General features: G+C 33.8%; 3 protein-coding genes and 1 long non-coding RNA gene across 8 annotated transcripts; 1 reads left to right on the top strand and 3 right to left on the bottom strand.

Annotated features, from left to right (window-relative positions):
- Window positions 1-3098: 3098 nt before the first annotated feature.
- Window positions 3099-5431, bottom strand: LOC118041275 (cytochrome P450 704C1). Its single transcript, XM_035048549.2, has 5 exons — window positions 4821-5431; window positions 4349-4633; window positions 3910-4248; window positions 3567-3767; window positions 3099-3486 (listed from the first exon to the last, which is right to left on the bottom strand). Exons 1-5 carry the CDS (start codon window positions 5340-5342, stop codon window positions 3298-3300), a joined length of 1536 nt encoding a protein of 511 aa, XP_034904440.1. The 5' UTR covers window positions 5343-5431; the 3' UTR covers window positions 3099-3297.
- A 1971-nt stretch (window positions 5432-7402) lies between these two features.
- LOC118041282 (uncharacterized) lies at window positions 7403-8604 on the bottom strand. 2 transcript variants are annotated; one of them, XR_004686290.2, is made up of 3 exons: window positions 8467-8604; window positions 7778-7841; window positions 7403-7662 (listed from the first exon to the last, which is right to left on the bottom strand). It is a non-coding gene; the product is annotated as an uncharacterized lncRNA (long non-coding RNA). The 2 variants fall into 2 exon arrangements; XR_004686289.2 differs by having other exon boundaries at window positions 8456-8595.
- On the top strand, window positions 8402-15648 carry LOC118041280 (uncharacterized). 3 transcript variants are annotated; one of them, XM_035048555.2, is made up of 14 exons: window positions 8402-8495; window positions 8615-8941; window positions 9041-9132; window positions 9302-9321; window positions 10234-10468; window positions 10563-10658; window positions 10743-10858; window positions 10985-11065; window positions 11699-11822; window positions 12395-12444; window positions 13297-13387; window positions 13995-14030; window positions 14359-14456; window positions 15233-15648. In XM_035048555.2, exons 2-14 carry the CDS (start codon window positions 8619-8621, stop codon window positions 15347-15349), a joined length of 1479 nt encoding a protein of 492 aa, XP_034904446.1. In that variant the 5' UTR covers window positions 8402-8495; window positions 8615-8618; the 3' UTR covers window positions 15350-15648. The 3 variants fall into 3 exon arrangements, with proteins under 3 accessions (XP_034904446.1, XP_073260507.1, XP_034904445.1); XM_035048554.2 differs by lacking the exon at window positions 8402-8495 and having other exon boundaries at window positions 8533-8941; XM_073404406.1 differs by lacking the exons at window positions 8402-8495; window positions 13995-14030 and having other exon boundaries at window positions 8531-8941.
- A 24-nt stretch (window positions 15649-15672) lies between these two features.
- Window positions 15673-19481, bottom strand: LOC118041281 (growth-regulating factor 9). 2 transcript variants are annotated; one of them, XM_035048557.2, is made up of 4 exons: window positions 18994-19481; window positions 17698-18381; window positions 16771-17144; window positions 15673-16008 (listed from the first exon to the last, which is right to left on the bottom strand). In XM_035048557.2, the coding sequence occupies exons 1-4, from the start codon at window positions 19271-19273 to the stop codon at window positions 15994-15996; spliced, it is 1353 nt and encodes a 450-aa protein (XP_034904448.1). In that variant the 5' UTR covers window positions 19274-19481; the 3' UTR covers window positions 15673-15993. The 2 variants fall into 2 exon arrangements, with proteins under 2 accessions (XP_034904448.1, XP_034904447.1); XM_035048556.2 differs by lacking the exon at window positions 15673-16008 and having other exon boundaries at window positions 16540-17144.
- Between the last annotated feature and the right edge of the window lie 1813 nt (window positions 19482-21294).

The following is a 21294-nucleotide window of genomic DNA, read 5'->3' as shown; positions in this document are numbered from 1 at the left end:
TAAAATAAAATGTGGAATTGATTATTCTTTAAATTATTTTTTTTAGAAAAAAATACATTGAAAAATATTATTTAAATCTTTACATGATAGTTGCTAACCGTTGGTATCTTATTGGATTTAAAATAAAATATAATAATAGTTACAATTTAAAATGTTTTTTAATAAATATATTAAAATAATATTTTTTTATTTTATAAAAATTATTTTTAATATTTACATATCAAAATAATTTAAAAAAATTCAAATTTTAGATGTTCCGAAACACACTGTTATTAGCGGCTCATCATAAATGAGGTAAGTCGGTTGGTGGTTTCGGAATCCCATAAATTTTCCCTTTTTGCCAAGCCAAAGACTGGTAGCTTCAGAATGATATTTTATTAAAAAAAAATATAAATTTTAGATCATTGATGCCTTCAGTACTATTCTCCGATTACTTTACCTGATCAAGCTATACATTCGAGGACTTGAAATTTTTTCTATATATATTTTTAATGGCTGTGCTAATCCCAGTATCATAACCATTTATTTCTTTTAATTATATTAAGTTGTGCTATTAAGAATAGTGCAACCTATTAAATTTCATAATATCTCAGCTGCCCAAAGTGTTATTTTCCTAAAAAAATTTCAATTATAATAGTTTGCAAAAAAAAAAAAATACCGTCTATGCTAATTTTTTTTTAAAAAACTCAAATTCTTGGCTTCTCCAATTCTATTCAAGTAAGACAAGTCTCGATCCATTCCTAACGCAATTTGAAGCAAGAAAGTATCTAATTGAGCTCCCGCATAAATAGCTATCCCTTTGAGACTCTTACAAGAGGTGCACAAGTAAAACCTAACTCGAACTCGAGACCTGCTGTGCAGATCTCAAACCCTTTACCACTACGCCACACCCCTTGAAAACTTTTAATTGCTAAAATCGCCATTAATTAAAACTAAATCTTAGAATCTCTAATCATATAGGTTACAATCATGGTATTCGTTTATCTTTATAAGTTTTCAATTTACTTTTCTCGATAAATTAAACATAATTTCTCTTGTTAAATCTTTAATAAATGAATCTACAATATTTTTTTTTAAAATCTTACATAATTAATAAAAATAATTTCATTCAAGAAATAGCATTTAATAATATTATATTTATGATGTATATACATAGACTTACCTTTATATATGTCACTCTATGCCATTTCAATTATCGACTAACTATCACAATAAATATAAATTGTTGGTACTAACTTTGGACAACATAAAATATCCTCTGAAAAATTTAAAATTACTTGGTTTTTTTTCAACTTTATCCAAAATAATAAATTCTAATTATATCATGGATTTTGCAATGCATTTTTTTTTGGAGGGCTTCCAAGACATAGTTGCTTCACCAAGTGAGAAACAATATACCCATTAATAGATTTTAAATCTTTAACATTAAATATTTCATTCATATTACTATATCTCTTAAGTATTGTCAGATACTTAGTATAGTGTAGTACATATTTCATAATATATCTCAAGTATTTGAGTATTCTATTTATTGTCTTTCAATTATCCAAACTTGAATTATTGGTAAATATACTTAATTTGTTAATTAAATAAGCAATATATGATCTTGTTTAATTCATAATATATATTAAGCTTCTAATAATTTGGGAATATTTCAATTATAGTATTTCTTCATCTTTGTTATTTTGGACAAATAAATACTTATATTGATTAATGTTTTGATAGTGTTATTGTCATTTTAAAAAAAAAAAATTCAAGAATTTTCTCAACATAATAAAATTAAGACAATATTAATCTATTAGATGTCTTATAAATTTTTATTTCTAGTATACCTCTACAATATCCAAGTCTTTCATATCAAATATATTAGTTTTTTTTTTTTTGAAAAAAAAAAAACTTGATCATATATTTACCGTTACCCAAAATTAACATCCATCAATATAAATACATACAATGATATAATCTTTATCTGTATTTTTTATATAAACATGTTTATTAACCTTGTTGATTTTAAACTCATTTAATAATATAACATTGTCAAACTTTTCATGTCATTATTTAGAAGCTTGTTTCAAACCATATAATAATTTAACAAGTTTAAAATCTTTTTTAAAAAAAAAACAAATCTTTTAGTTTAATAATTATTGATGTCCATATAAACCTCTCCGTCAAAATCATCATTTAAAAAAACTATTTTTACATTAATTTGATATATTTCTAGCTTGTTTATAGTTGTAATAACTATATAAAAGTTATTATTAGCATAGATGAGTATGTAGTAAAATAATTTATATTTTTTTGCTGTTGTTTGAAACATTTGATAATAAATCTTGCTTTGTATTTTTAGATGGTTAGCTTTCAGTCTTCTCTTGAATATCTATTCATGGTCTAGAATGAATTTTTGGATGGTGATTATATAGATTTTTCATTTATAGTTCAATGAGACCTGAGCTATTTTTCTTTTACTCTTTTAAGTGAATGAATTTTTTATATTTTTTTTAAAAAGAAAAATGTCTTCAAAAAGTGTACATTCATTGATTTTATTGTTATATTGGTATGAAAATCTTTAATACTTGATTTATACATAAAACAAAATCGACATAAACTATCAAAGAATACACAATCCACTCCAAACTATTTTTCTTTTATTTTTTGAAGTGAAAGAATTTCTTATATTTTTTAATAAAGAAAAATGTCTTCAAAAAATGTACATTCATTGATTTTATAATTATATTGAAATGAAAATCTTCAATACTTGATTTATATATAAAAGAAATCGACATAAACTATCAAAGAATACAAAATCCACTCCAGAGTCGGAAACGATAAGCTCAGTTTGGTTAAAGTTTGTGCCTTTAACTGGTGGATAGTTGGGATTGTTGGTAGATTTGCCAGCAAAGATTTTGATAGCTAAAAACAACAAGGTTGAGGGGATAAAGAGAAGTGCTGTTTCTGTGAAGGTGAAGGTGAAGATGGCAGAGAATATCCATTTCTTGGAACGAATGGTTGTTGAGATAAGGCAAATATGTGTAGGGGAATAGCGCCTGGAAACATCCCATGCGCTGTAACTTTTGGATGTGGAAGCAAGGAAAATGACATGAACGAAACAGAACAGAGCACTCCTTATCCTTTGCACAAGTAATATCTGGACAGTGATGATTCAAATTAAAGTCACTAATGCTAAATTAAAGCTTGATAACGATGAATCACAGTTGTTTATAACTGATATGTGTATAGATGTATACAGTACAAACAAGATTCACCAGGCCATAATTATTTGCTTGACATGTTTTATCTTCATGACTTGGTCCTTCCAATTGCACGAAGATGCAGACTTCCATCAATGTGAAGTGTGAGCATTGTCCTGTAAGTTATTTTTCTTGTTTCGTCAGCTAATTTGAAGCGGAAGAACCGAAGAAGGGCTATGGATAGTATCTTCATCTGCCGGTACGCGAAGTCTTTGCCCAGACATATCCGAGGACCTGCCTGCAAGGGGACAGCCAACAACTTTGGAAACTGTTTCACACGTTAATTATGTCTGCAAGAAACGAAGAGAAGATACTAACATGAAATGCTATGAACTTGAATGGTGACTCAGGTTGGAAAATCCCATTGTTGAGCCATCTTTCTGGCCGAAACTCCCCGGCATCGTCTCCCCAGATGTAGGGCATCCTACCCATGGCATATGCCATATAGTATAGTCCGTCACCCTTTTTCATTCTAAAGCCATCAGGAAGAACGTCATCCACCTCTGCACACCTCCCGTCCTTGAGACCAAAAAACCATGTTACTAGCATAATCGCATCAGTGATTCTCATGAAGCGTCTATAAAACAACCAGTGTTGCCCATAAAAAATAATGTATATAGTTTAAAGAATTTTGAAGTCCATGAGTTCTCTGAAAACTTACCACAGGAACAGCAGGGTATAACCTCAAGGTCTCTGTCAATGCTGCGTGGAGATAATGCATTTGCTCCAGTGTTGTGTCTGTTATGTTTGCAATGAACTCTTCAACATTAACCACGTCATCTTGACTACTTGTGACATCTCTCACTTCTTGCGCTACCTTTTCCTGGATTAGCGGGTTCTTGCAAAGCATGTAGAAGAACCATGACAGGGTATTTGCACTGGTGTCTTTGCCAGCAATCATAAAATTCAGTATTATATCCCTCAGATATTTATCATTCATTTCCTCGGGATCTTTCTTGCTCTCCACCAGAAACCTTGACAGTATATCCTCCTTGTCATTCTTCAATTATCAATACATGATGGTCAGTTCTTGAACAACCGAACAAGTAAATGTTCTTTAAATTCACTAAAGGGAATTGTCCAGCACTAGAAACACTCACATAAAGTCGTTCCTCGGCTTGTAGTTTTCTCTTTGTTCCGATCAGGTTGGTCACGAAATCATCAATGATTTTGATGTTCTTCTTGAGGGAAGCTTCAGAGCAAATGTTGAAGTACCTTTTCAGTTTCCACAATGGATCTACATAGCGCCGATAGACCAAGGCATTTGAATCATCGAAGGCCTTCATAAATTCGGTTCCCTCTTTGTTTGACCCCTCCAAGCAATTCAGCTCGACTCCGAACCCAACTTTGAATATAGAATCCAAAGTGCATCTCATCAGTGTATCCTACCAATAGGAAATACCAGATCAGTTCTTATGGACTAAAACTGTACAATTTCAGAACACTTGCAGAATTTTATTCCCTCTTATACCATCCTCCTCTACTAATAAGATCCAAACATTTATATATCCAATTTTAAATTAGTCTAATCATCCAATTAAAAAAAGAAAAAGGAAAAACAGTTGAACTTACTTGCATATCGAAAATCTGATCAGCAATAGCCATCTCGGAGACAACTCTGACAAGTTTAGCAGCGTTTCTTCTGAACACAGAGCAGCTAAAATCTCTAAGAACTCTCGTCGAGAACTCAAAGCTAGCAAGCTTCCTCTGCTGCCTCCACTTGTCTCCATCAACAGTAAATATACCCTTACCAAAAAGATCAGTTAAAATATCTTGATTATACTTACCTTTTGTATACTTATCAAAATTTGTTTTTAATACATGCTCTATGTTCCTTATGTCAGTTGTGTACAATTCACTCTGGCCTGGAGCAAGAAGCCGGAAAGTCTTCTGTTTCTTGGCAACTTCAGTTTGGTGGTCATAGAGCCTGTTGAAGTAGAAAAGCTGGCCAAATACCGTGCCTTTTACTGGTGGATAGTTGGGGTTCTTGATGGATTTTCCTGAGTAGATTTGAATTGTGAGATACAAGAAGCTTATAATGAAAAAGAGAAGTCCTGCTGCGGTGACGGTAAAGATGGTGAAGAGAATGCCCATTTCTTGTGGTGGGAGTTTGTGTTAGGAAAATTTAGGATAGAAACAAATATGAGTTGGTTTAGAGGCGTGAAAACATTATCTTTAAGGTGTTTATTTGTCTTACACAGAGACAACACCTTTAGGATACAACTAAACCCTTTAAACCTCTAAAAGAATGAGAAGATAAGACCAAGAAAAGAATATATGTATTTTTTGTTATGTCTCTTTTCTTTGTAGTAACATGTTTTTATAGACTTGAAACATAACGATGAAACAATATGATTATTCATCAAACAATATAACTATTGATGAAACAATATGATTGTTGATAAACCACTATAATTGTTCATCAAATAATATGATTGTTCATCAAACAATATGACTATTCATGAAACAGTACAATTGTTCATATTAACTTCAAAGTTCCAAGTGCTATCTTTTGATATTATAAATACCCATACAATAGCATTATGAAGCCACATAGGATAGTTTGTCCACCATGGTTTAATTTACTACACAATAGAAACTCACACTTAGAAACATTAGGAAGGAGTGTTTTTTTTCAATGTGAGATAAACATCTTTTCTTTATTCATTTACAAATTACACCAATAGTTTGTGCAGCTCAAGTTGTCTACGAAGCTAAATATATAATTAGTATTATCAGAATTCAGAAAGCTTAGGTTCCATCATCGAAAGTGAAATGCAGGAAGGAAACAGCTGCAACCAAACAAATATTTATGGTTTTTAAAACAAAAACAAAAATCAAATTTTAACAAAAAAAAAAAATAATAAGATGACTTTATTATACTTTTGTAACAGACAGGCAATTTAATATGGTAAGATAAGATGACTTTATCCTCAAGTAATGACTTTTTATTTTATTTTACCACCGGAGCAACTAATTATAATATATACCTTTGAATGGCAAGGCACGATTGCTTTTGTTTATGAATTAATCAACACCTTCTGCGTTAAGGAATTGGAGACCTGTCATTTTATATATGCATCGTAATAAGTAATAATTCCTGCGATTAATCAATATCTTCTGCACTAGCCGCCCCTGATGACGAATGTCTCGCTACTAATTAAAAAAATGGTATGATCAGCAACGGACAACTAGAATCCGTTGCCGGAAAAGATTAGCGATGGACAGTATCTGTGCTTTACTGATTGATCGGCAACGAAGTATCCATTGCTGTTCAGCAACAGAAATCAACAACGGATTTCTCCGTCGCTGATTTGAAGTGACACGCGCGTTGAATGAGTGGAATCCAAGCAGACTAATACTAGTATAATCCGATTATATTGTCAATTTGCCATCATTGTTTATGATAAAAAAAATTGATGTAGTGTGTGTTTTTTAAAGTATTTTATATTAAAATAATATTTTTTTAAAATTTTATTTTTTTAATATTAATATATAAAAAAATCTAAAAATACTAAAAATAAAATAAAATTTTTAGCAAAGGGATACCCATATCGGTAGAGTGTTGGGCGTTGCATAATGTGCATACAAACCCATTAGACTCCATTGCAGGCAGAGACGGCTTGCTTTTAACTTTTAGACTCCGTTTATTTGCAGGAAAGTTGTTTCTTTTAAAAAATAAATTCCTGCAAAAGTGAATTCTAAAAAAGTATTTTCTGATATTTAACAATGTTATAAAAAAATGAACTGAAAAACACTTTCCAGTGTTTGTTTATGTTATGGAAAATGAACTGAAAAATAATTTATTAATGAATTAATTTTTTTTTCAAGTTTATCTAATATATATAAAATATTTAATCACTTACAATAAAATGTTTCTTTTGCCTCTTTTGTCATAACGTAATTTTTAAATAAATAATACAAAATAAATTGATAAAAATATATTTGAGAATGGGGTTTAAAACAACACAAATTCAGAGTTCAGGGATGAAATTATCAATTTTGAGAGTAAATTGGTGAAGAATTAATAAATTTGAAAATTTAGTTAAAATCTGAATTAGTTTATTTAATGAAATTATAAGAATTAATAAGTTTGTGGACTTTAATTAAACTTTGATTTAATTAATTAAATAAATTCAGGGACTTAATTGAAATTAATCCAAGTATAAAATTAAAAATTTAATTGATTAAGGGACCCAATTGATACATTTCAAAATGCCAGGGACCAAACTATAATTTGTCATTTTTCTTGCCAAATGACGTCGTTTTGGTCCTACTGTTCACCATCTGTTGGCTGAAGATCAATTCAACAAGGGAGAAAAATCCAGCAGATTCAATAGGGAAAATCCAGCAACTCAAGGCCACTACACCACATCTCTTGCCCATGATCTCGTTCGTGGATTACATAAGAGTCCTGCAAAGAAAAACAGAACCCAAAAACAGAGCAAATCACAAAAAAGAAAAACAGAGAAATAAACCCAGAAAAAGAAACACCAAACAAACCGAAAACGAAAGAGAAGGCCACGAACCAGTGGGGAGAACACTGGGAAACAAAAAGGAAAACCCAGCATAAAACGGGAACCCAGAAAAAACCTAGGACAAGAGGCAGCAACAGGAAGGCAAAAAAAAACCAAGGCGGGGTCAGCAACATAAGGGGACAGAAGGGAACAACAACGAGCATATAAAGGAATCGAAAACAAGAGGAAGAAACAAAACCCCAATTGAAAAGCACGGACCAAAAGCTTTCTTCTAAAACACAATCTCAAAGAAAAACAATAGCACTGGAAACAGGGAACACTAAAAATCAAAGAAGAAAACAGTTGATTTTTGCCATTATAATAACAACAAATTAAAAATAAAGAGGATGAAAACATAAGATAAATAAAAATATTTGAGAAAAAAAATTAGCTAGAAGATGAGAGATGCTTGCAATTGATCTGCGTAAATTATTTGTTAGGGGAGAAAGACAAGATTTTTTTTTAGGATAGAAGATATTTTTTGTTAATAAAAAAAAGGAAAGTGTTTTTCTTAAAATGAAGAAAGGAAAATATTTTCCTGCCGTATAACTTCATTTTTTTCATTGATTGAAATTAAGTTTTTTTTTACCACTTTTTTTTATGCTTGTCAAATATAAAAAGGTGGGGAAAATGGTTTCCACAAAAATAAATTCCTGGAAATAAAAAAGGCATTAAGGTTGAAGTAGATACTTGGGCCATACATAACCAGTCCTTATTCTGAGGCCCATCAGTAAGATGTTCTGCTCTTTTTTTTTTTTTTTGACCAGTAGCCGGCCCATTGATTGATTATCTCTCTCGAATCTCTGACTTGACTTCTCTTTTTGTCTTCCATGCCCGGCTTGTTCTTAGAGAAATGAGCTTCTTGAAAGGCATAATCGACTCGTTAAGTACAATCTTCTCAATTCCTGAAGAAGACTCACACTCACGGCACCAAAACCCTAACTCTACGTCGACCTCTACTCCAATGGACGGCGTGGATCCTGGAACTATGGTTTCTAACGAACGAATCGCGTACAAACTGAAAGGATACTTCGATCTAGCCACGGAAGAGATCGATAAAGCCGTTAGAGCTGAAGAATGGGGATTAATTGATGACGCCATTGTTTATTACAAAAACGCTCAACGGATTCTCATCGAAGCTGCCTCTACACCTTCGCCTTCTTATATTAGCTCTAGGTGATTTCAATTTAGAAATTTTAATTAACCTAATTGATTTTTTCTTTTGTAGCTAATAACTATTGGGTTTTTTTTTATTTTTTAAATTGTTCAAAATAGGGAGCTAGAGAAGGTGAAATCGTATCGACAAAAAATATCCAAATGGCAAGGTCAAGTTTCCGAGAGATTACAAGTTTTAAATCGGCGAGCAGGTAATCATTTTGGACATGAATTGATTATGGCAAGCTCTTTTTTTTATTATTTATAAAAAAAAGAGAGAGAGAGAGAGAGAAAAGAAAAGAAAACAATGTCTGGTAATTGAAATGATTGATGTAGAGTGATGACATTAATACCTTTTTTTTTCTTTTGTATTTTTATCAGCTGGGACCTCAACGAGCAAGGTATGGTTTGGTTTGGCTCCACTGTAAGTTTATATTTAAAATGAAGTAATCTTTTCATTTTTTTATGGATTTAGATGTTTTTTATAGACTGACTGAACATTTAATGAAGGGAGTTGGTTTCTTATGGTTCGAATAAGGGTAGGATTTTGTTTGTAGCCTAGTGGTGTTGAACTTTGGAATTCTTTCTTACTATATCAAAACCTCTAGGTGCTGCTTGCAATTTGAACCTGATTTTAAAACTGCTGACAATGTGTATTTAGGAATTTTAGGTTTTTATGTATCCCGAAGAGTCTCTATAGACTACAATTGTTGTGAAGGGAATTTAATATGGATATGTGGATACTCCCTTTGAAAGAAATTGATGTCTTCTTGCAGTCATTTACAATATAAAAAATCCAGCTTCACGAATATATATTTATATGGATGTCAAAGTAAAATCACTGTGTGTAATTGTTTGAGCAGAAAGAATAATGTAAGCACTGAACTATTTTTTTCCTTAGAAAATTGCCAATTCTCTACAGCTCATGATCGGAATAGGTAATTATGTTTCATTTAGCCTAGATAGCTTCCCTCAAATGCTTGATTAAACTTAAATCCTTACCTGGAATCAATGCATAATAGTAACTGCCGACAACCAGAATGGGTCCTGTTTTTCAGATAAAGTTTTGCATAGAAACAGCAAAGTGCAGTTTGTAATAAAGGATTCGATGGAACCTACAACAAGATATCTAATTTTGCAAAGTTTCTTGCGACATTGTTCTCCTTGTTTTTGTTGTTGTTTTGATTCTCAACAAGCTTATCATTTTTCTTTTTGAAAGAAGCATCTGCAAATTTTGGATGTTTTGGATTTCCAAGTGATGTTGATTATGTTATTATCCATATGTTTTTTTTTATTTCCCAATTTTTTTGCAGAACACCTTAACTCATGCGCCTACTGCTGCAGTTTCATCATCAAATTCTAGACAAGACCTGTCACAGAAGTCGGCTCATTCCACTAGAAACATTCCAGTGATCAAGAATCAGACTGATAAAGCTATAACTTCAAAACAAAGGCAAGATTCTGGTAATGGCTATGATGCAAAATTGATTGAAATGATAAACACAGCAATAGTGGATAAAAGTCCTTCTGTTAAATGGGAAGATGTTGGTAAGGAGTTGCAACAACTAATTTCTTTCTTTGTTTCTGTTTGCAACTTTTTTAACTTTTACATTTTAGACTTAGTGATGTAAGTCGTTTTCAGCTGGACTTGAGAAGGCAAAACAAAGTTTGATGGAAATGGTTATTTTGCCAACTAGGAGAAGAGACTTGTTCACTGGCCTTCGGAAACCTGCTAGAGGTAACAAAGATTTATATATTGAGATTTATTATGAAACTTAAGAGCTTATTTCATCAATAATAACTCTCGATCTTTGTTATTCAGGTCTGCTTCTCTTTGGTCCACCTGGCAATGGGAAAACCATGCTTGCCAAAGCAGTTGCTTCAGAGTCAGAAGCTACATTCTTTAATGTTTCAGCATCTTCCCTAACGTCAAAATGGGTACTATTCTTCTTCTTGTTTTTTCCTCACTAGAATCAGGAAAAGAAAAGCGTCTGCCTTGTGTTCTTGGCTCTTTGCGTCCTTCTAAAGATTCTCTAATGATTTTTTTTACTTGTAATGAATTAGGTGGGAGAGGCTGAAAAGCTTGTTCGTACTCTTTTTATTGTTGCTATATCCAGACAGCCATCTGTGATTTTCATGGATGAAGTATGTTACTCTTTCTGCAAACTGTTTTATGATGGTCAATTTCAACTGAAGCCATGCTTCTCTTCTTTTATTCTGATGTACGATGTGTGGTGCTTGCATTTATTTAGGTCAAGAACAGAGGATTGACTAAAATAGTTGGCTGGCATTGGTTGTTTAGTGGATTAAGCAATTGATATTGCAACTCCTATCTGTTTGGTTTTGCAACTTGGTAGTATCTCTGGTGATTTTATTATTTAGGGAATTTGCAGTAAAGTTTTATGCTTTGCCTTGCATCAATAACTGGTTTCTCTTGGACAGCTGTATTCTGTCACTGCCGTGACTTGAGTTAAAATGAAAATTTGTTTACATTTGGCTTTCTTTTTCTTGCTACTACCAGCACACCACTATCATCCTAGTCGTTCTTCAAGCTCGATCCTTTTTATATTTGGGATTTAAAGCTTTGTTTACAAGTTCTTTATTTGCTGTAATTTATATTTTATATTCCTTCTTAGTCCTTCGTGGAATGCTAGGTGTTGGCTAAAAATTAGGTTGTGTTTCGCTCTCAGTTTCTGTTATTTCTCTTTTTTTTTATGGCTAATGCCAGTCTCTTATTTCTGCAGATATAATGATTTTGTTTATCCTGATTGTTAACAGATTGACAGTATTATGTCAACAAGGGTGGCTAATGAGAATGATGCAAGCCGAAGATTGAAGTCTGAATTTCTAATACAATTTGATGGCGTGACCTCTAATCCTAATGATTTAGTAATTGTTATTGGTAAGCTTTATGTAATTGAGTTGTGGCTCTTAGCATTTGGGTCTGTCAACTTCACTTCCATATTGTTTTCATGGAGGCTGTGTTGACTTTTGCTCCAACTTCTACTTTAAAACTTGTCTTTGTAGTCATGGTGTCTGCTGCATTTTCCAAATGATATTGATCAATTAAATATGGAACACACATGCATTAGTGGCCGGCCAAACTCCTCTGTCTACAGAAAATTTGCAGTCAAGGGAACAAGTTGTAAACTTCAACTTCTCTGGTTCAGCATTTCCCATTACTTTTCAGATTACACTCTTGTTGAAGTTTATGGAACCTTCATGAAGTGATTGCTTCATTTCCTTTTCTATTTGATCACTCCTGGCCATAAATATTCATTTTCCAAAGAAACAAGTTTATCTGTTCTTTTTCAATACCATGCATCATTCTACAGAACTCAGCACCAAACTGACATCCTGTTATTTTTTTCATTTTTCTCTCAAAAACTTAGATGACATGTAATATAGGCTCCAAATAGTTGTGATAGGCATTCTGGTTACATGATTTAAGATCCTTGTGAAATTCTATTGCAGGTGCTACCAACAAGCCGCAGGAATTGGATGATGCAGTTCTTAGGAGATTGGTCAGTATACCGTTCCATGAATTTGCTGCAGCTTGATCTAAATGAGTTGGATAATACTTTTCTTTTCAACAAAACATCCTTATTTCATGTTGGTGGCATTGTTCAGCCTAATGTTACCAAGGCAGGACTGTTAAAATAATTTGAGCCTGGGTATTCATGATCAGGTGCCTTCCTGGTGATGTGGATTGAGAGAGGGCTTGTTTTCTATTTGTATCATTCAAGTCTATTGTAAGCCTAGGTCCCAAACATCAAAGATTGAGGCAATCAATTTGTTTTTCCAATTAAGCCCCCGTTCCCCTCAATGTTGCTGCCATCTAGCCTAATGTTGCCTAGATAGTTCCATCCAATAATATGAGCTTAGGCATTTGTGCCAGAAATGCTGATAACTACATTATCGATGTCGTGGATTGAGAGAAGATGTCTGTCCATTTGGTATATTCAGGCCCATCATAGGCACAGATATCAAATTTGAAGTATTTTTTCTCTCCTCTATCTTTTAGGTGGTATCAGCTTCAGATTTTTCTAGTTAGGTCTGGTTTAGTTAGATGGGTTGAGCATAAACCACCTCTGTAACTGACTACAGCCTTCTCTCCGTGCATTGAGAAAGTGCCTCGGCACTTTCACAACAATCTAACTCATCAGTGCTTCGCTTTTGTCTTACAAGTGTTTGTTGTTATATAGCAAAAAGTCATGGTAGAAGAATCAAATTATGCCATTTTTTTCATTTGGATTCTTCTTCCTTATTGGATAAAATCATCTTCATATGTTGCTTATATGAATTCAATCAATTTTCTCTCCAAAATTTAGTTTATTTAACTTTTGTGACTGAGTTTGATGTGAAATACTGAACAGGTAAAAAGAATATATGTACCTCTACCGGATGGAAACGTTAGAAGGGCTCTTTTGAAACATAAACTCAAGGGCCGAGCATTTTCCTTACCTGGTATTTGTGTGCTCTCTCTCTAACTCATGCTGTCAGTGCTCTTTTTTATTTGAAAAGTACCGTACCCTTGCATACCATGCTTTATGAATATGTTGTTCCTGCTTTCGTTCTGTGGTGTCTCATTCGTTATAGGATGAAACAATAACTTAAGAAGACATTTGAAATGTCCTGAGAAAATTAGTTTCTAAATTCAGAGCAGTGCTTAAAAAAGCTGGTTGCTGCAATCGTAGTCATCTTTTAACAGGAAATGGATATTCATTTGAAAATCAGTGGTAAGTTATAAAAAGATAATAGACCTTAGCATGCCTTTACTCCTTGAGTTGCCAACCTCAACCTGTTTTTGCACACTTTTAATTATTATTTACACCCCCCCCCCCACCCCCACCCCCTTCTTTTTGGCATCCTTATATGTTTCTTTTGTGCAACCAACCTTCGATTGTAATCAATTTTGCTGAGCATCTGCCTTTTTTCTGCATCTCGAACTTTTTTTGCCAAACTGTAGATAATGCAACAGAAACAGTGCATTCGAAAAGCAAATTTTGTATGCATCATGGTTAGTGTCTGTTTTACTTCAATGTGATAATTTACAGCATACAATGTGTGACAGGTGGAGACCTTGAAAAGCTTGTTAGAGAGACAGAAGGTAAGATAAGTATAGCTTATTGAATATTGCATTTATTGGATGGCCATGACATGTAGGAAAAAAGAACATTCAAACTAAAAACTAAATCCCTTCAGCTCTTTGCTTATAGGATATGCTCAATATAGCTTACTGAACACATTCAATGCTTATGTCATTTGATAGGAAAATCGTTGATGTGTAAAGTCCTTGACATGTATTATAGCTGGCCGACAGTCAATGTATGCATGCCACTTGGAGGACTTGTAACAAAAGTGATCATCAAACATCAATGACAATGAATAAAACTTTCAAACTAATATCTCAATCCTTTTAACTCTCTAATTTATAGGATATTCTGGAAGTGATTTACAAGCCTTGTGTGAAGAGGCAGCAATGATGCCAATTAGGGAGCTTGGTGCAAGCATTCTCACTGTCAAGGCAAATCAGGTAATCCAGCTAAAAACATGGTCTTTCTCTTCTTATGATCTGGTAAATTAGTCATAAATAATCTTAGGCAATCATGTATGGTATGTCGTTGGTAGATATGAATCCATTACCATATCCATTTGAAGATATCTTGACCTTAATTTCATGCATGACCTTCAAAACATAATCACCAGTATTGCTAAAAACTGAAGTTGGCTCACTGTCTTTTTATATGAATGAAGTGGGTTCACTTATTAACACTTGAGGATATCCCTTGTTTTAGAATATGAGCATTTGAATTTAATTCCAAGCTATTAAAAGAACTAAGCTGTCATACCCAATCTTGGTTTTCACTGCGTCTTCAACAGCCCTCTTTTTGGTCCAAACTAGGAAGGAATTAATCCTTTTCCCCCTCTCAAAATGCTATTGTTCAAGCGTAGTTCCTCTGGAGTAGGGTTTCTGAAACACATCTCTCGAAGAAAACCTTCACTCCTGAGGCACCTTCTAACCTGAGCCTGCAACTTCTTGAGTGCAAGCCCAAAACGCTGCGACTGCATTCTCATGACAATATTTTTATTTTTTTTGGTGTGTGGATAGAAGACTGCAGTTGAGAGATATTCTGAATTTATTGCTTGGTCTTTTTAAATGAGTTGTAGGTTAAGATTTGGAGTAAAATATATTTCTCAAGTTAGATTTTCCATTGATTGTATCTAGATTTTGAGTAAAATTGAAGATCTATCATTGATTGTATCTAGATTTTGAGTAAAATGGATGTTATGTGGTGTTTGCCTGATTAGGTAAGACCGCTCAGATATGAAGACTTTCAGAAGGCATTGGCTGTAATTAGACCCAGCTTAAGCAAAAGCAAGTGGGGAGACCTTGAACGATGGAACGAGGAATTCGGCTCCAACTGACTTCCGGTCACAGCATGAACTCGATTCAGGCTTCTCAGGTCAACTTTTACCTGTCAACTAATCACAAGAAAGGCACCTGCATTTGATGATTCTTTTTAATCCTTGTGTTGCTGCATTATGCTCATGTTGCCTTTCAGAATATCATCTCCTCTAGGAGTGTGATTCTTTGTATCACTATTGTAAAATCAGCCTTGGAAACAAACAATCCAATTGTAAGAAAGCACTTTACGTTCCAGAAGTACTGAAATGCACAAATTTGTAAATACATTTTGTTTATAAAAATATATATATTTTTTTAATATATTTTTGTATCATGTGGCTGATAACAGTTGTCTGCATAGGATGGAATTAAAGGTTATTCTTCACTTACACCTCCTGTAACTTTAATCACATGGTATAACTACAATTAATTGCAGATTAACAGCAGATGTGTGATATAAACATAGGGAAAAGTTGGAAGTCTTCTGTCTTGGATAAAACTTCTGACCCCACGGCCGGATTATACTTCCTCGTACATAACTTCAGCTTTCTTTAATAACCTGGCTCTGTCACCGCCACGAGGACTTTTGGGATTACCACTACCTGCATGTGTTGATACCAGTCCTGGTGCTCCTCTAGGACTATCTTCACAACCATTTAGATTATCACAAAATATTGAACTGGCAAACATAACCAAAGGGCAAATTACAATAAGAAAATGTAAATTACAATAACCTTCCTGAAATTATCCAAAAGTTAGAAGATAATGAAAGAGAAAGAGCTAAAAAAATATTAATAAATTGTTATTTTTTCTGTTCTAGTATTACTAAAAAGACTAAATCCCTTCCAATTTAGGGTTTAAACAGATCACCTAATAATGCTTTATCATGATATCAAGTTAAAGTCTTAGAATTCTCACATTTTTTTTTAATTCAAGAAACAACCTGCTTTCTCAAAATAAATCCTAGAAGCAATTATTTTATTACCCTAATGCAAATTATCGGAGAACATAGAATCTTCCATATCCAGATAAATTTTCGTCATTTCTGTATCTACACAGCCCCTTGCTGTGCAGAAGCGGGGAGAAGATACGTTCCTAATACCATTTTGAGGAGTCACAAAACATATGTATATCCCATTTGAATTTCATGCACGCCGAAGAACCCTTTTTCTTGATCTCTAGTGAACAATTTAAGAACCAATTAGTCGAGTTAAGCATAGTTACAACATATAATATAACAAACTACACAATGAGGTGTTCGTTGATTACACAATTTCTCATTACAACAGAGAAACGAAGGCAATCCTTGTTTCCTCGGTAGAACACCAAAAAACTGATCTCATATCTGATCTCATATGATAATGGAACGTGTTCATAACAAACTCAACATAATCCAAATAACAAGCTAAGAAGAAAGGTTTTTGTTTTGATAGGTACCAACCATGGTGTCGCTTATGGTAGTGTCACTGCTATTGCTGATAGTTCTTGTATCATCATTGGTCATGATCAGTTGACTTGTTGGGATAGAAATACAGAGATCGGTGTTTAAGCTTCTGCAATCTGCTTTACTTGGCAAGTTCGTAGTAGGATATGAATGAACATTCCCAGGGACAAATGGGATGGTAGCGGGAATTGCAGCAGGTTTGGAAGCTTCCAAGTGCTGCTTAGAACCTCGATGCATGTGCATCTCGCAATACTTCTGATTAGCTACAACATCCCTGCGGCATCGCCACTTCTTTCCATCTGTTCTTCTACACCTTCCCAGTTCAAGTTCCACATCATTCATGTAAATGTGTGAGGCGCCGCAACCTTGAACTGAAAACAACAGTAACGAACGTATGAATCCAATCTTCAAAACAAAACACACTGTTAGTCTAAAGAATGGTTTTGAAAGGAGCCCTGAGTAAAGCGCTGCTGAAAAAATCCAGCAAATAATTCATGTTCCAATTGTTCAAAGAAAAGGCACAGGACAGATAGCTTAAGCAATAAAAATTAAACTTATAATGGACTCATTAACTAGATTGTGGACTGGCGCCTCCAGGGAGGCAGGGATAAATTGCTCAGCGCATCTAGAGAGCAACCACTACTTTTGAGTTCACACCACCTAACATACAGCATTCTTTCGTGAAATGGAATGGAATGAACTACAAACTAAGACCGCGTATCTTCAGGTGGATATAAACTCTAACGACAATGGTGAGAAAGTCAGTAAGGAAGCCAATATGGAACTCACTGAGAAATTAACTAACTCTTTCCAGACCATTAAAGATGTCCTGTTGTTTTGGAAAGTATAGTCAAATATACACAAGCTAGAGTGAAAATCTCTTCTCATAGCAGTAGTAATTTCAATTCACATAATGTATACTACCTTGAAGAACACTCTTCGGGGAGAAGTTCAATCCTTGAGATATATTGCTACCAGCATTTTTTATTTTTTTGTTGCTGCAGTTTCTGTCTATTATACCCTTGTAAGTAACAGAGTTGCTGCAGTTACTGTTTCTGTCATCAATGTAGTGTCTCTTTAAGTTGATGCTACTCTTGTAGTCGTTACCAGTGGCTGTAATGTCAGCATGAACAGCACTAGCGATCATAGTTGCAGTGTTCTTGTAGCCGGTAACAATGCTAGTAGTCATGGTTGTAAAGGGGTTTTTGCGGTCAGCATTAGCAGTAGTGGTCAAGTTCATGCCAGTGATTTCAATGTCAGAATTGCAACTTGTGGTGCAAGTGGTTAAAATGGTGGGGGTATTATCAAGAGGTGGGGCTTTTATCTGTGAACTTACTTTGGCTAAATTAGAAGAATGAGTGGTTGGATTGTCTGAATTCTTGCTTGAATTGTGAGGTGATGGTTTTTCAGAAGCAGCAGCAGTTTGAGAAGCTTCCACAAGCTTTCTTGAACGTTGACGGCCTCTATGCATATGGCGTTCACAATACTTCTGACCAGCAACTACATCCTTGCTACACCTCCATTTCTTCCCATCGGTTCTTCTACACCTCCCAGGTTCTGGATCCATCATTTGTCTATAATCAAATCCCTGAGGACTTAATCCCACAACTGACATGAGAAAGCAAATTAATACAGGTGGTCAAATTCATCTAAATTTAAACAAATTAACCTAAAAAAACATAAAATTCAGATTCCATGCCCACCACAAATCATTTTTCGAAAAAAGCACAGGTCCCCAAAAGGGTGTTACATCGAGTAAAAAATCTCAACCTCTGCTAAACACACATAAGACCATCCCAACATGCGACATGTTGTGTAGGACTGTCAATCTCAACTTATATTTTCAAGTTACAGAAGCATTACCCCCCAAAAGGGTGATAGTAACAAATTTCAAGGCTTGCACATACATAAGCATCTTGAAACAATTCTAAATCACATTCCTTGGAACAAGAAAAAAAATATTAGAAACAAGCTCAATCGCCTTAAAGCAAGACCACTTTTTCAAATAAAACAAAAATGAATCCAATTAACACCATTAAACCAAGAAAGGCCAGGTCTTGAATTAAGCTTAAAGACGCACAAAAAATCCTAGTTAACAAAACCCCATTTTGAAGCTCAAATCCGCTAACCTCAAACCCCAAGAAAGTTCAAGCAATTAAAACAACCCTCACCCAGGAAATTAGTGACTTAACAACAACTAAAGAAAAAATATTGACTTACAGCTTGGGAATTGCCTGTAAATATCAGCACCACTAAATGAACCAAGAGAACTGCTAGCAACACTATGCCAAATGGGAACTACAAGATCAGGAGGCACGCGAAGACCAGCTACTATATACTGGAATATCAAAGCTTGCTGTTTAAGCTCATGCAACTGAGTCTCTGTTAACTGTGGGAACACGTGTCTATCATCTTGATCATCATCACCATGATCACCAGCACCAATCCCAAGAGACAGTTTCATCGACGGCGCTGATTCTTCAGATACTCTTTTCTCCATTGTCGTGTATCTCCTAATACAAGAACAGACACGGGATTGTGTACCTGACTGTGAGTTTAATGGGCATTGACAGAGAGAGGGAGGGAGGCAGAGGTTTCTTTCAAAAAGTGAATTCAGAAGCCAAAACAAAAGGCAGTAGCTCCACCTCTTTAATTAACCACGAGCATAGGGCATCTCCCTTCTGAGTGAGGTTAAAGAGGTGTCAGATTTTCTGACCATAATCAACTGCCTTGCGTGCTTGCTTGCTGCAGACAAAATTCAAAAGGAAAATGCACGTGACTGTTTTTCTAGGGTAAACTATACTTTGAACCCTACAATTTTCACAACATTTCATGTTGGTATATATAGTTTTATCTCTTTAACTCTCCAGAAACTCTAGCGTGATTCTTCAATCTTAAATAGCTGGCGGCAATTTACTGGTTCATTTTTTAAATTAGTTTTTTAACTCGTTTTTAAAACTAAGTAAGAAAAGAGGCATGTTATTTTAATTATTTTCTTAATAATCAGTATCTATGAATATTTTTTATACGGGTAGGAAATTTTTATTTTAAATGAATTATTTCTTCTTCAAATTTAATTAGGGCTTGAATATTGATATGTAGATAAAAACCGAACTCACTTATCTTACCAGATTATAATCGTCCAGGAGTTCTTAACTGTGAATTACATAGGAGTGAGAAATTTTAATCTGTGAGGATCTAATTTGAATATTACTAAATCTACAGGACCTAAAATGTAGTTTGTCCTTTTCCAAACCACCCACTCAAATAAATCAAGCGTGAAGTACAACACCGCATGAGCACTACTTGTTGCCATGTTGCGTGCCATCCTGATGATGGCTTACTTACACGCGCCTTGTCAGCGTGCTGGCTTTGTCCTGCAGAAATCCTGACAAGAATATGACACGTCAATGACCTTTCTGTTTAGTGGGTCCGCACTATCTAACATGAATAAGTGGGATCCGTTTTTAGACAGGTGGGCTATGCCAGTGCCTGAAGGAGTGTCCACGTGTCAGGTCGTTTATATTTTTTTTCGGGGCTTTGTGTTTCAAAATTAGAGGACCAGAAACTAGGGCTCGTTTGACCCAAGATAACGCAAGGATGGAATTTGCAAGAACTAATTTTAGTTGGGCTTTGTTCAAAAATATACATCTGGGCTAATAGTTTAAGATTGACAAAAGCTCAATCCACAGAGCATCGTCTCGTGGTCCCACCTAAGAAAACTACTCAAATCATTTGTACCAATTCAAAGTTTCGCTTAGTTTAAGATTAGTATTGTGTATTTTTGTGTTTAAAAAAAATAAATTTTTTTTTCTTACTTCAAATTAAATTTTTTTAATTTTTTTATATATTTTTGATATATTAATGTTAAAAATATTTTAAAAAATATATTACTTTAATATATTTTCAAGTCAGAAATACTTTAAAAAACAACCATTAATATAATCTCAAAATCCTCCAAGGTGAGTATGCTATTGGTTATTTTTTAAAGTATTTTTATTTGTAAATATATTTTTTTATTTAAAAAAATATTTTTAACACTAGCGTATTAAAATGATTTAAAACAATAAATTTAAAGATAATGTCAATAAAGTTAATGATATAAATGTGTATTGACTAGAATTGTTGTGTTGAAGCTAATGAGCTGAATTATTCATAGAAGTATGAATGACCAACCTACTTACTACAATACATGTAAATTTCAAATTTTAAGGGTGTAACTCAACTTATAAGGTTTTTGGTTTGCTCGCTAGAGATTACTAATTTGAGTTCTATGAATTTCAGGTTCATTAGAAACTTATATGATAGTTGATTTTAAAACTTATAAAAATAATCGAGATACGTACAAGCTGGTTCGGACATTCATATTAATAATGATAAAAAAAATCAGTATCCTTTTCAAGTGTTTCCAATGTCTACCAAATACTTTTGGAAAACCAATTGATTCCAGCGTGGGTTCCCAACAAGCAAGTGGGCCTTTTAATACAGGCTTCGAATGTTAAGGGGGCACACAGTCACATG

Source organism: Populus alba, chromosome 14 (genome assembly GCF_005239225.2).
Source record: "Populus alba chromosome 14, ASM523922v2, whole genome shotgun sequence".
In the NCBI taxonomy this organism is placed as follows: domain Eukaryota; kingdom Viridiplantae; phylum Streptophyta; class Magnoliopsida; order Malpighiales; family Salicaceae; genus Populus; species Populus alba.
This window is presented reverse-complemented; position numbering and strand designations above follow the sequence as displayed.